The sequence below is a fragment of the Apium graveolens genome, chromosome 9 (genome assembly GCF_009905375.1).
Source record: "Apium graveolens cultivar Ventura chromosome 9, ASM990537v1, whole genome shotgun sequence".
In the NCBI taxonomy this organism is placed as follows: domain Eukaryota; kingdom Viridiplantae; phylum Streptophyta; class Magnoliopsida; order Apiales; family Apiaceae; genus Apium; species Apium graveolens.
The window spans coordinates 88,498,801-88,513,170 of record NC_133655.1 but is presented as its reverse complement, the minus strand read 5'-3'; the positions used below and the strand labels follow the sequence as shown (position 1 = coordinate 88,513,170).

The following is a 14,370-nucleotide window of genomic DNA, read 5'->3' as shown; positions in this document are numbered from 1 at the left end:
CTCCTCTTGCATAGCTAAAATCCAATCAGGATCTAATAAGGCTTCTTCTACCTTCTTTGGTTCTTCCTTAGACAGGAAGCTGTTGTATAGACATTCTTCTTGAGTTGCTCTCCTGGTTTGAACTCTGGAAGAAACATCACCAATAATCAGTTCAAAGGGGTGATCTTTTGTCCATTTTCTTGGTTGAGGTAGATTAGCCCTATATGAAGAGACCTCAATGTTGTCTTGATGTGTGATTGAGTTTTGATTGCTAGAAACTCCCCCTGAGTTTGTGGATCTTTGATTTGAGATTGGGGTGCTTTCTATGGGTGATCTGCCTAGACTTCCTGCTCCTTTTGATAACCCGATGGATGGTGAATTTTGAGTATCGACTGATGAGGCAGGTTGTCTTCCGACGGATAATACATATTGCCTTCCGACGGATGAAGCATTATGTAACTCGACGGATGTTGAGTTTTGTGCTTTATTTGTAGTAGATTTGTCTGCATTATCCTTAGACCCTTTTTCTTGATCACTCTCATCATCACTTTCATCACAGACCATCTCAACATTGTCGAATTTGAGGCTCTCATGGTAATCTCCATCTTTTAGTCCTTCAATCTTTTTATCATCAAACACAACATGTATAGATTCAACAACAATGTTGGTTCTTAGATTGTAGACTCTATATGCTTTACCAACAGCATATCCAACAAAAATTCCTTCATCTGCTTTAGCATCAAACTTCCCATTTTGATCAGTTTGATTTCTCAGAATATAGCATTTACAGCCAAAGACATGAAGAAAGTTCACAGTTGGCTTCTTGTTTTTGAACAATTGATAAGGTGTCTTGCATTTTGCTTGATTAATCAAAGAGATGTTCTGAGTGTAGCATGCAGTGTTGACAGCTTCAGCCCAGAAATATGTTGGTAATTTTGATTCTTCAAGCATTGTCCTTGCAGCTTCAATAAGAGATCTATTCTTTCTTTCCACTACTCCATTCTGTTGTGGAGTCCTTGCTGCTGAAAACTCATGCAAGATCCCATTTTCCTCACAGAATGCTCTCATGACATAGTTCTTGAATTCAGTTCCATTGTCACTCCTGATTCTTCTAACTTTGAAATCAGGATGATTGTTAACTTGCCTTATGTGATTGATGATGATTTCACTAGCTTCATCTTTGGACTTTAGGAAATAGGTCCAAGAGAACTTTGAGAAATCATCTACAATTACTAGGAAAAATCTTTTCTTTGAGATTGACAATACATTGACTGGTCCAACCAAATCCATGTGAAGCAGTTGCAGAGGTTCTTCAATTGCTGAATCAAGTTTCTTCCTGAAAGATGCTTTAATTTGCTTCCCTTTTTGGCAGGCATCACACAGTCAATCCTTTGTAAACTCCACCAGAGAAATGCCTCTAACCAGCTCTTTCTTTACCAGCTCATTCATGGTCTTGAAGTTCAAATGGGATAGCTTCTTGTGCCATAGCCAACTTTCATCTTGACTTGCTTTACTGAGAAGACAAGTTACAGATTCTGCTTTAGTTGAGTTGAAGTCAGCTAGATACACATTTCCTCTTCTCACACCAGTGAGAACCACTTTGTTGTTTTGATTATTAATCACAACATAGGTTTCTTTGTTGAAGGTTACTGAGTTGCCTTTATCACAAAGCTGGCTGATACTCAACAGATTGTGTTTGAGACCATCCACTAAGGCAACCTATTCAATGATGACATTGTCCTTTGAAATCAAGCCATATCCCACAGTATAACCTTTCCTGTCATCTCCAAAAGTGATACTTGGGCCAACTCTCTCTTCAAACTCTGTGAGCAGGGTAGAATCACCAGTCATGTGTCTTGAACAACCACTATCCAAGTACCAAAGATTCCTTCTGTTTCCCTGCACACATCAAAATCAAATCAAGTTGATTTTGATACCCAAGTTTCCTTGGGTCCTGCCTTGTTAGCTTTTTTCTTCTGTTTCTTAGGTCTTAACTCATTTGACTTAGGAATTTCAGATTCTTCCTTAGTCATTTGGGTTGGGCCTTTGAAACCACTAGATGCAACATAATTATTATGCATGTTATGGCTAACAGGAAATGGCATGCTTGGTGCAAACATGTTATTCCAGTAAGGCATGCTAAATGGCATTTGAGGCATATTGTATGCAGCATAATATGGATTAGGTGCAAATGGCATGTTAGCAAACTGTGCATTTATGTTCTGTGTAGGCATAGCATTAACAGGCATAGGAGGCATGGCATTCATGTTAGAGAATTGAGGCTGAGCAGACATGGGAGTAGGCATGGCAGATTTGTAATTATCAGACAAATGATTTACACTACCACATTTGACACAGATTTTTCTAGGAGCATATTTGTCAGGTGTGTAGTTATTATGTTTGTTAATCCCTACTTTACCATTCCTATTGTTTTTCCTTTTAGTCTCTGTTTTTACCTCTATCTTCTCAAGTCTGTCACTCAACTGGTTGACGGTCATGTGACCAACATTAGCCTTCTTCCCTTTCTTGGCTTGACTTGACTCCCCTGAAACAAAGTTCTTGGAAACAAACCCATACTTTTCATTTAGCTTGGTTAATTTGGCTTTGCTAATGGGTTTGCTCACAACCGACGGATTAGGATTTTTATCATTCGACGGATAACACATTTTGTTATCCGACGGATAGTTCTCATCATCCGTCGAGACATCTGTCAGCAATCCATCTACCAAAATAGGTTCTAGTTTCTCCTTATTCTTTTTCCAGGCTTCATCACAAAAGGACTCAATTCCTTGAACCTTGGTGATTTGAGCATGAACATCTCTGGATATTTTCCATGCTTTAATCACCTCCTGTTCACGATCAAGCTGCTTCTTTAAAATTTCTTCCTTTTTCAAGGACTCGGTTAATTCCTCCTTAGCAATTCTACACTCAATTTTTAGTTTCTCAAACTCAACAAACTGAGACTCAAGCACATTATTCCTCTCACTCAAAAACAAGTTGTTTTCTTTGATTTTAGCATTTTCTTTAGTGAGGGACTTAAGTGTAACACGCAAATGATACAATTCTGTGGACATGTCATTTATTGCATCATTACACTCAGCTTTAGATAAATGTGCAAGGTTTGTAGTAATTACCTGATTGCTTGAGGAACTTGTCTCTGTTTCATCAGATTTGGCCATAAGGGCTAGATTGACATAGCTGACATCATCATCTTCATCCAAACCATCAGCTGCCCAGTCATTCTCTTGTATAATAAAAGCCCTTTCCTTCTGTTTGAGTAGATCAAAGTATTTTTGCTTATAATCCACAGACTCAAATCTCTTCTTACTGGAATCTGACTTTCTACACTCATTTGCAAAATGCCCTGCCAAGCCACATTTGAAACACTTGAATTTTGACTTATCCACCATGTTTCTATTTGGCTTGGCAGCTCCAAAGTTCTTCTTGAACTTGAGCTTGGCAAATCTTCTTGAAAGGAATGCTAGGTGCTCATCAATGTCCTCCATGTCATCTTGACTCAAAGAATCTTCACTTTCTGCAGCTAGCCCTTTACCCTTCCTTTCACAGGCCTTTGAAGTTGATTCCACAGCTTCCATCTTCACTTCCTTCTCATTTTCCAGTTCAGCCACTAGTGCAATGGATCCTCCTTTCTTCTTTCCTCTCTCCATTCTTTCATCCTGCTCTATTTCAAACTCATAGGTCTTCAGAATGTCATACAGTCTCTCCAAAGTAAACTCCTTATAATCTTGAGAGTTTCTCAATGAGACTGTCATTGGTTTCCATTCCTTTGGAAGAGATCTGAGAAATTTCAGATTGGAGTCTTTAGTCTGATAGACTCTTCCATGCAATTTAAGAGCATTTAGTAGATTTTGGAATCTACTAAAAATATCAGTGAGTGACTCACTTTCTTCATTGTGAAAATGCTCATATTGCTGAATCAGGAGCTGCATTTTATTTTCTCTTACTTGCTCAGTACCATCACAGATTATCTGTATTGTGTCCCAAACTTCCTTGGCAGTCTTGCAGTTGATGATGTTATCAAACATATCTGCATCAACACCATTGAACAGAATGTTCATGGCCTTTTTATCTTTCCTGACTTGTTCAAGATCAGGTTCAGACCATTCATGCCTTGGCTTTGGAACAGATGGTTCATTTCCTGTGCAGCTCTCATTGGAACATGAGGGCCTCTTTCTATGCAGTCCACATAGGCCTCATCTTGAGAAAGCATATGAAGATGCATCTTTACCTTCCAATGATGGTAATTATCTTTATCAAGAAAAGGAATCTTGACTCCAACATCTTTCTTGTTCATCTTGTTGTATTGTTTTGATCTTTAAACTCTTTGTAGATTAAGAGCCTGCTCTGATACCAATTGTTAGTCCCTTAACAATATAGCAAGAATTATAGAAGGGGGGTTGAATGGAATTCTTGAACTTTTTCTTGAAATAAAAATGTTCAACTCGATTATAGATATATTTGTTTTGATTAGCACAATGCGGAATATAAACTTTAATGAATCAAAACAAGAGTAATTAAAAACAAGAGTCTTTAAAAACTTTCTGGTGGATTTAAACAATTCCACCAGAGATATATTTAATATATCGAGAGGACTCTGTGTGCAGAAATGCTCACAGCTGCTTATACAAAATAGAACTACTAAGAACACAGGAAATGCTAAAGTTAGTGCTTACAAAGATTTCTCTGTGTTTGTTTCTTAGCTCTCTTAATTGTTTTTCTATTTGCTACTCTCTTGGTTTATATATTACCAAGATTACAAAGTCAAAAGAACTGAATAAATATAAAATCTAACAGTCTTGATATTTGCTGCTTTTCGTCCTCTATTACCCAGTTAATGGGCTTCCACAGTGTGTTTGTATCCAACCCGACGGCTGTGTGTCAGCTTTCACTGTTCAACTGATGTTTGAATCTTGATATGATCATCCGTCGACTTTCAGATCATCTGTCGATGACTTACTTGATCATCCGTCGACTGCTATTTTAAACATCCGTTGAAAGTCATTTGATCATCCGTCGAAGCTTTGTTAAGCATCCGTTGATAGCTATTTTGGCACTTGACTTCATTTCACTTATACAGAATTACAAGACATTGCTTATGTACAGTTAATCAACCTATTCTGCATATCTAGTTAAAGTCAACATGACTTATATACTACTACAGATTCTATACAAAGGTGCATACAACACTGTGCTACAAACTTATTATTACATAAGCTACTCACTCGATGGATAATAAGTTACTCATCCGTCGGGACTAAAACGAGTTATCCGTCGGGACTATAATTCTTATCCGTCGAGTGCTACATTATTTCACTAAGTAAAATTTACTTAGATGTTTTGTTTAGGTAATCATCAAGTACACAACATATTCACAACAAATCCAGATGCGTCAAATCAAACCAATGAGAACCATTAGATATAATCCTAAAAATTATTATACAAAAAGTATAAGTTTCGAATCATAAAAGCAATATATAAAAATTATATTTTACAATATATAATGATAATAGTAATCATGTTGCATTGTAAAATTATTATATTAAGGGTATAAGCTTCGAATCTCAAAAACAATATATTAAAATTATATTTTACATCGCACGGCTTATTAACTAGTAAAAAATTATATAAAAAAACATGAAAAGGATTAGAAATGGGGGTATTCTAGTCCGTTACTTTTTTTTTTTGAAAATTTACACTTGCATTTATAATCATCAGAAATAAGATTAGAAAATCAAGAGGAGTATCTACCCACTCTACAGGACCTGACATGGAATAAGGCAATAAGCAGCTACACATGGACCATCGCAGATCTATTCTCAAACATACACAACTAACCCTTGTTAAAGGTGTTGTAAAAAAATCACACTCTTTCCTCGATTTCCATGCACTGCATCCACTACTGACTTTGCATCTAACTCAAAAACACGCCTCTGAGTTCTCGATTCTTTTAACCATAATAAAGCAGCTCTAAAGCTCTTTGCCTCTTGGTGGCATCCCTCCTCTTGCCTGCGCACTTCGAGCACGTACATAGCCACCCCTGTCATCTCTAACAACACAACCCATTCCTATAAACTGGTATTGGCCTGTTTCCGTCGTTGTTCACTACCATCTTTACATTCCTGACTTCGTCTCCAATCTTGTAACATTTGCAGAGCCATAGAGTGCACTGCAAACAATGACATGGACTGCTTGTCCCAGACCCCTGCATTGCGTCTAAACCAGATGCTCCAACAAAACAAAGTAATGTTATCACGTTTATCTTGATTATTACCCCTGAAAGCCATGAGCAAAACTTGTAATACTGTTGTACTTTCATTTACAGGAATAATAGCTTGCAGTCCCACCTTACACCACATTTCTTTAGCAAATGTACACGTAAATAATTTATGTACCGGAGTTTCAGGCTATAAATGGCAGGGGTGTACGCGGTTAGGATCGGATCAGTTTTGGGGTAAAAGTCGAACCAAACCGCGAAGAGCGGTTTTAAAAAATTGTCATCCGCAACCGCATTTGCGGTTGCGGTTAACCGCGTCATTTGCGGTTGCGGTTAACCGCGTCATTTGCGGTTGCGAATTTGCGGTTATTGCGGATCGGTTTACGGTTTAACCACTTATTTTAAAATAATTAATAATTTGCAAAAAAATAAATTTGGAATATTAATAAATTGAATTTTAAGTTACGTGATAAATTACATTCAAAAATAAAATATAAACTAATACTCCGTGTGGAGTAAGGATATTAAAAACATACAAAAATGTGGATGCGAGAGAAAAAAAAATGATAAAAAAAATTACATGTTGATTATATTTTTCATTTGTTTGGTTATATATCTTATAATGATTGTGAATTTGATGAATGAAGTCTTAACATTAACCTAAGATTAGTTGATAAATGTGTATACTTATTAATTTATATGATATCAACTACATTTTTGGAAATATATTGTATTATAAATATATGTTGCGAGTTGCGGTTGTGGTTGCGGTTGCGATTTTACGATTTTTAAGAATTTAAAACCGCATACAAACCGCAAATGAGCGGTTTTTAAAATTTAAATCCACAACCAACCCGCATTTCGCGATTATCCACAAATGCGGTTCGATTGCGAGCGGTTGAGCGGTTAGATGCGGTTGAGCAATTTATTTGTACAGCCCTAATAAATGGTACCAGGGACACAACATGTCCATATTCACCTGTTTTTTAATGAGCTCTGACGCTGTATGTAATACGTTTTTACAGGGCCCTCCACGATAAATTAACGATCTTACCAGAAAATTCAAGTCCCCGTAATTGCTTCCAGAAACCACCTTCAATATTTGTATTTTCGTCTCGACTGTTTCTGTAACAACTTTTGACAGTAAACACACCTTTATCATCCAATGACCAGTGCCACTATCAAATAGATCACTGCATCCAAATGTATCAAGTGAGTCACTGATTACAAAATTTACTGAGTCACTCATTTAAAAATTTGTTTAAAAAATATTACTGTATCTTAGTCGAAATTCTTAAAAGTCACATTTGTTATGAATTATATTATATCTAAATAAAAGGTTATTAGTTCTACTATCATAGGTAATATTGTTTGATATTTAAAATTTTATCAACTATTTATTTTTAATTATTTGATTGTTTTATTTGATTTAATTAAAAATATATAGTAGATAAATTTTTAAAAATCTAAAAATATTATCTAAAATACTAGAACCCAAAATCTTTCATTTGGATATTCATAAAAAATGTGCGAAACTCAATATATAATACTTTTAAAAATTTTGACTAATGATAGAATGATATTTTTGATACAAATTTTCGAATGAATGACTAGTTTGAGTCAGTTTTGTAATCAGTAACTCACTTTATACATTTATACTCAGTAAATGACATACTTGATAATTAACCCTAATACGAGAATCTGCTCGATCAATGCTATCCCACAATCTATGATCTTCACTCATCAAATTATGGACCACAATATCCCTTATTTCTTCGCAAGGTACAGTTGTAGGAAACCCGTTCTTACTACATGGTAATCAGGGAAACTGCCAAACTCTACTACTCATGCCGTCACCAAACTTCCTTCTGCAATGTTGCTTAGCAATCTCTTGTGATGCCATAATACTCCGTCACATAAAACTTGGGTTCACACCCAAACCAGCGTCCAGAAAATCAGCATCCACATAATAACGAGTCTTAATCAAATTTGTAAACAAGCGGATTAGCATTATTAATCAAATGACATGCTTGTTGTGCTAACATGACAACATTAAATTCTTGCAGTCTACGAAAACCTAATCTCCCTCCTCCTTGACATCACACAATATATCCCATTTTATTCATCTAATTCCCATATGTTCACCTCCTCCACCCCACCAATACCCATTCATTTTTGTTTCGATCTCGGTACAAATCTCCACTGGCACCAGTAGTAAACTCATCCAAAAATTGGGGATGGATTGAGCTGCAGTTTTTAACAGTGTGACTTTGTCCGCCTTCAAAATATTCTGCATCTTCCAAGCTTGCAACTTTTGTTCAACTTTGCCCACCAACAATTCAAATACATCCGTTTTATTAGCTCCAATCCTCATTGGCATACCCAAACGCTTATCTGGGTGGGTGCGCTTCTGTTGCACCTCCAATTCAGTACACACTTCAATATGAGTTTCAGCTCTTGTGTTTGTTGAGAATGCAGATTTATCATAATTAATTAGTTGCCCAGAGATATTAGCATATCTATGTATTATTCGCTTTATAGTCTGAGCCTCTGCCTTCATATCTCTGAAAATAAGTAGCAGTCGTCTACAAATAATAAATTTGAGATCATTGGTGCACCCCTGGAAATTCGACACCCATGTATCAACCCAGCTTCTTCGTTTCTCCATAAAATAGAGCTAAGCCCTTCCGCACCTATGGAGGGTGTGCACAAATCAACTCCTTTATACGTGCAGAGTGACAGTGTTTAAAAGACTCTCCCGTCTATCTCAGCATGTCTGCTCTGCTACATAAACATGACCTATTTCTGACTATCTGCATATCAGTTTATGAGATTATTGCAGACCCTGCAGTTGCTCTGTGACACTGAAAATTCGCCCTCGTTAAAAATTGAAGTGGTGGGTACCACCGTCAAACTAAATACTACATTTATCTCAAAATATAAGTTTTTTTGACTTATTACGCGTATGTTAAAGTGTATATAAGTCATAGTTCCATATATTTTTTCCAAAATTTCTCTTCTTGAATTAAAATTTAAGATGCACTTTTATTTAAAAAAATAAAATTTAAAAAATGATTTCTGAAGTTATCATTTTTATTTATCTTAAAATACGCGTAAAAAATCAAAGAGACTTGTATTTTGGTAGGGAGAGGGTAACGTTGTAAGTGGACCAAAAGATTGTATACTATATTATCTTTCGGGCAGCTATCCTAATTTGGGTAATTTATTTGTACAATAATAGCTCCGTACATTTCCAGTACGTTGAGATTAACGGCTACCGGGAAACCATATGTATATCTGACTTCATTCCATTGGAGTTATACTCGTGTATAATGTAGAGGAGTTGGATTAACATAAAAAAATGTTAGAGTTCTCAAAATATCAGTTAAACGTTAAATGATGATGTTGTGCCAGTAGATCATGTATGATTACTATAAAACGTTAAAAAAATGTGATTCAAATTTTCATTTTTGCGATAAAGATAGTAAGTAGGTGCAAAGATTATACTTTGGAGAAAAAAGAATGATTAATGAATAGCTTAGGATCTCACTGAACATCGTTATATTTTTTGGATTAGAATTCTCAAAGAGGGGAAGTAGATGATGGATCAGCTGGTGATGGAATGTCGGGTCCGACACGACAGCCTTCAAGCATGAAAACCACATCTGTCATTGACGGCCTTTCAAGAGGATCTGCTGTTGTGCAAAGCAGCCCAACTTTTAATCCTAGCATGAATTCTTCCCATTCTGATGATTCAGGATCGAGCTCGAGTAATCCAGGCTCCAAAAGTTCTGAAATTTGCCCCCTTTGTAGCTGATTTTTCACCCACTTCACAATGTTCTCATCTTCTGTAAACATCACTGGTTTCCTTCCTGTTAATATCTCCAACAACACAATCCCAAAACTGTAAACATCAGACTCTTTACTTGCTTGGCGAGTTAATATTGCTTCAGGTGATACGTAACCTAGTGTTCCAATTGGAGTGGAAGATGAGGAAGCTTCTGCAGTTGGTGCCAAGGCTAGTTTGTCTAGCCCATAATCAGAAAGATGCGCTTCAAAATCTGCATCAAATAGCACATTCTGTGGCTTGATATCTCCGTGAACCATTGAACTGGAATGCAGGAATGCTAGACCTCGGGCAATGCCAAGAGCAATCAGGTGGCGCATTGGCCAGTTGAGCACATGACCATCTTGATGAGATGCCTCTTGAAGGAGAGTTGCTAAGTTTCCATTAGGCATGTAGTCATAGACAAGCAGACGAGAATCTGGTGCATCAATGTAATATCCGCGTAAAACTGTTAAATTTCGATGCTTAACTTTGCCTAGATATTCAGCTTCTTTGCGGAATGTACCTTCATCTAGAGATGTATCTGGAAGGCGACGAATTGCAAGAGCTGTTCCATCAATATATGTGCCTTTATACACAAGTCCATACTTTCCTCTGCTTAATACATTCTCCTCGTCAAACTGCCTAGTTGCTTCAAGTGTTTCTGCATATGTTATTTTGGTATTAAACATTGTCAATTTTGGACCTCCATTTTCCCCACTGCCACGCCCCCCTTCAGTTCCTAAGCTTCCACGTGCTGGGCTCTTCTTCTCGCCAGTAAGCCCTGCTCTCAACTTCTTGCGCCACAGCAAAAGACCAATTATATACCCACAGCAACATAATGTCAGAATGAGTGCCCCTACTGAAATCACAATGATTAGTAAAATCAACTTCTTCCTCGTTTTCCTTCTTGCATTCTTGCATTTTTTGTGCAGTGGCTTCCCACATAATCTTTTGTTCTTTTCAAAGACAGAAGGATCATTAAACTTTGAACCTAATCCCTGTGGAATTTCACCCTCAAGATTATTATTTGACAAATTTAATTGTTTTAAACTAGGGATAAGCCAAAGATCTCTAGGAATATCTCCAGTAAGATTATTTGAAGAAAGATCCAGCTCTGTAAGGTTTAATAACCTTGACAATGAGTCTGGTATCTGACCTGAAATTTTATTTTCATCCAACAACAAAGAACTAAGGGATACACAATTAGCTATCGCTACTGGGATTTCACCAGTCAGTGCGTTTTGACCCAAATCCAGATCCCTCAGATGAGATAAGTTAGAAAATTCATCTGGAATATGGCCTGTCACACTGTTTCCGCGAAGCTCCAATGCTTCAAGACTATAACAGTTACCCAAATCCACTGGAATTAGGCCACTGATATGATTTTCAGACAATGATAGAACCATCAGAGAATGAAGAAATCCATACTCAGCAGGAATCCTTCCTGTAAACCCATTTGATGACAAATTCAAAATCTGCAAACTTGACAAACTGCTAAAACCTTCAGGAATGTCTCCAGATAACTTGTTCTCCTCCAAAGCCACAACTTGTAAACTTGGCAACCCAAATAGTTCATCTGGCAATTTCCCAGATAAATTTTGCTTACTCAAATCAAGAGTTTTGAGATTAACCAAATTTCCAATACTGGCTGGAACTTGCCCCGAAAAGCCACAGCCACTCATATTCAAAACCATGAGAACTTTAAGATTTCCAAAACCAATTAGAACAGCACCCGAAAAATCATTATGACTCAACCTCAAAGTAGTCAAGTTTCTAAGTTGCCATACTTCTTCTGGCCACTTTCCAGTTAATTTATTCTCACTTAAATCCAACAACTCCAGCTCATCAAGACTTGCTAGACTTCTTGGAACCAAACCAGTAAACCTATTCCTTCCAAGAGAAAGTGTTGTTAACCTCTTCAAGTCCCCAAAAAAATCAGGAATCAAACCCGAAAAACTATTCCCTTCCAAATCAAGAACCCTCAACAATCTACAATCTCCAATACCATTAGGAATTTCACCAGTCAACGAATTATTTGCAACTCTAAACTCCTCCAAACTCGACAACTTTCCAATCTCATCAAACAAACCGCCAGAAAATAAATTTCCCGAAACATCTAAAATCTTAAGTGTACTTAACGTTGTAAACCAATAAGGAAATACACCATCAATGTTATTCTCATGAAGATCAAAAACTTGTAAAATACTAAAACAGGGCTCATTCGATGGCTGAGAAACTCCCGTAAATTTATTAAATCCTAATTGCAATATTCTAATTGATGAACTATTCTGAGAAACATTACATATAAGAGATGCAGGTACAATACCTGAGAGCTGATTACTCGTAAACGATACCACCTGAAGTTTCGGAAGTAAACCAATACTAGCAGGAATAAGTCCTCGGAGCAAATTATCTCCAGCGCTGAAATACACCAGTGATGAACAATTAGAAATTGCTGAAGGAAGAGTACCATAGAGACTATTCGAGTCAAGATATAAATATTGTAGCTCTGTTAAGTCTCCAATACTCGCTGGAATCACACCCGAAAATTGATTGAATGACAAATTAATAAACTGTAGCTTCAACAAGGCCGAAAAATTGGATGGAATATCACCAGATAATTTGTTTGACGACAGGTCTAAATACCGCAGCTGTGCAGGCAAGTCACCAGGGACTTTTCCAGTAAGTGAATTGTTAGCAACATTTAATACCTGGAGATTTGTAAGACGAAAAATCATCGTTGGTAATTCACCGGTAAATGCATTATTGTGAAGGTAAACTGCTCGAAGAAGGGAAAGTCTAGAGACCGAAATAGGAATAAATGAACCGAGTAAGTTACTATGAAGGTTTAGTCTGCGGAGTTGTTGTAAATTAGCTAGCTGATGAGTGAGATGTCCCGAAAGGCGAAGACGGGGCAAGTTAAGTTGGTAAACTCGGCCTTGGAAGCATTGGATGCCTCGCCAGTCGCATGGAGCTAGTGGAGTTGATGAGTTCCAGCCGGCCAATGCACCATATGGATCGTCCAGGTTGGTTTTCAAGTCTAGTAATGATTCGATTTCGGTTGCGTTATTGAAAGCGAGGAGGACGGTGGTGGAACATAGTAGCAAGGTTGCGACCGAGAGAAAACTAGCCGTTGGCATAGATTGGCGGTAATGAAGAGTGGGGTTTGTAAAACTGGGGACTGATGATTTTTTTAGCAGAAACACAGAAACACTACGTCAAGGATATTATATAAGAATGACAAACAATATTATTTGTTGGTTCACATGTAAATAATGTATATTATATGGTAAACAATAAAATATCAAACTATTATGTGATAGTACAGTGCTAATATCTACTCATCGATATTTTAAGATTTTAAATGAAACGGTTTCCATATTATATGAGAGCAAGGTTACTCAACACGAACTCATAGAATACTCGCCAAAAATAAGTTATTTTGTTAAACTAGTTTTTAGAACTCTTCGAAATGTAATAAGTTAATTAGTACTCCCTCGGTCCCTTTCAATTGTTTACAATTTTTAGAAAATGTCTGACACGCATTTTAAGGTGCATATAAAGTATAGTTCTGTAATTTTTTTTACAATTTTATTTTTTTGAATAAAAATTAAAACATTTAATTTTTATTTAGAAAAAAAATTATAAAAATAAGTTACATAACTATATTTTTTATGTACCTTAAAATACGTGTCGGACAGTTTCTCAGAAATGTAAACAATTGGAAGGGACCATGGGAATAGTTAATAACTGTTCTCTTAAGAGATCATATCAAACTTCTCTTTACATGTCAATTAAAATCCAAAATCTTAATTGTTCAATAATTACTTTAAAGGTGTAAGATACGTTTTAAGATGATGTGTTTGAGCTTTCGTTAAAGACATTGGATACGTAGGAACTGTTCACGGTCTCCGTTTGTCTTCCCAATACACATTTAAAGAGGAAAACAAAAAATGGAAAAGAGAGGCAATTTTAAAATCCAAAGATTCTTATTATTAGCTCCCAAGAAAAGTGTTTTCTATTCAAAGTCCAAGGGGATGGAGACATTTATACTTATAATGGGTCACGTACAAGTTAGTCTTTCTTTTATTTTGTCATTTCCAATTCGTGAACTTCAATCAAGTTTCTTTACATACATTTCCTCACTTTCTTCGTTTCATCTTTAAGACCAAGTTGGTGGCTCAGTTAATGCGTATGAGAAATTGTTCAAAGTCTTTTATACTAAGTTCGAAAAATAATTTACTCCTGTCAAATGTCAAATATGTCTGTTAAAAAAATTTGAAAAATCCGATGTTCATCCGAAAAATCCGTATCCGTATTCGAGAAA

General features: G+C 36.4%; 1 protein-coding gene across 1 annotated transcript; it reads right to left on the bottom strand.

The window, feature by feature from the left end:
- Positions 1–9,702: 9,702 nt before the first annotated feature.
- Positions 9,703–13,252, bottom strand: LOC141682906 (uncharacterized). Its single transcript, XM_074487591.1, has one exon. The coding sequence runs from the start codon at positions 13,181–13,183 to the stop codon at positions 9,797–9,799; it is 3,387 nt and encodes a 1,128-aa protein (XP_074343692.1). The 5' UTR covers positions 13,184–13,252; the 3' UTR covers positions 9,703–9,796.
- Between the last annotated feature and the right edge of the window lie 1,118 nt (positions 13,253–14,370).

Coding starts and splice junctions, on each gene's coding strand:
- LOC141682906 (XM_074487591.1), bottom strand. CDS start 13,183: ATGCCAACGGCTAGTTTTCTCTCGGTCGCAACCTTGCTACTATGTTCC.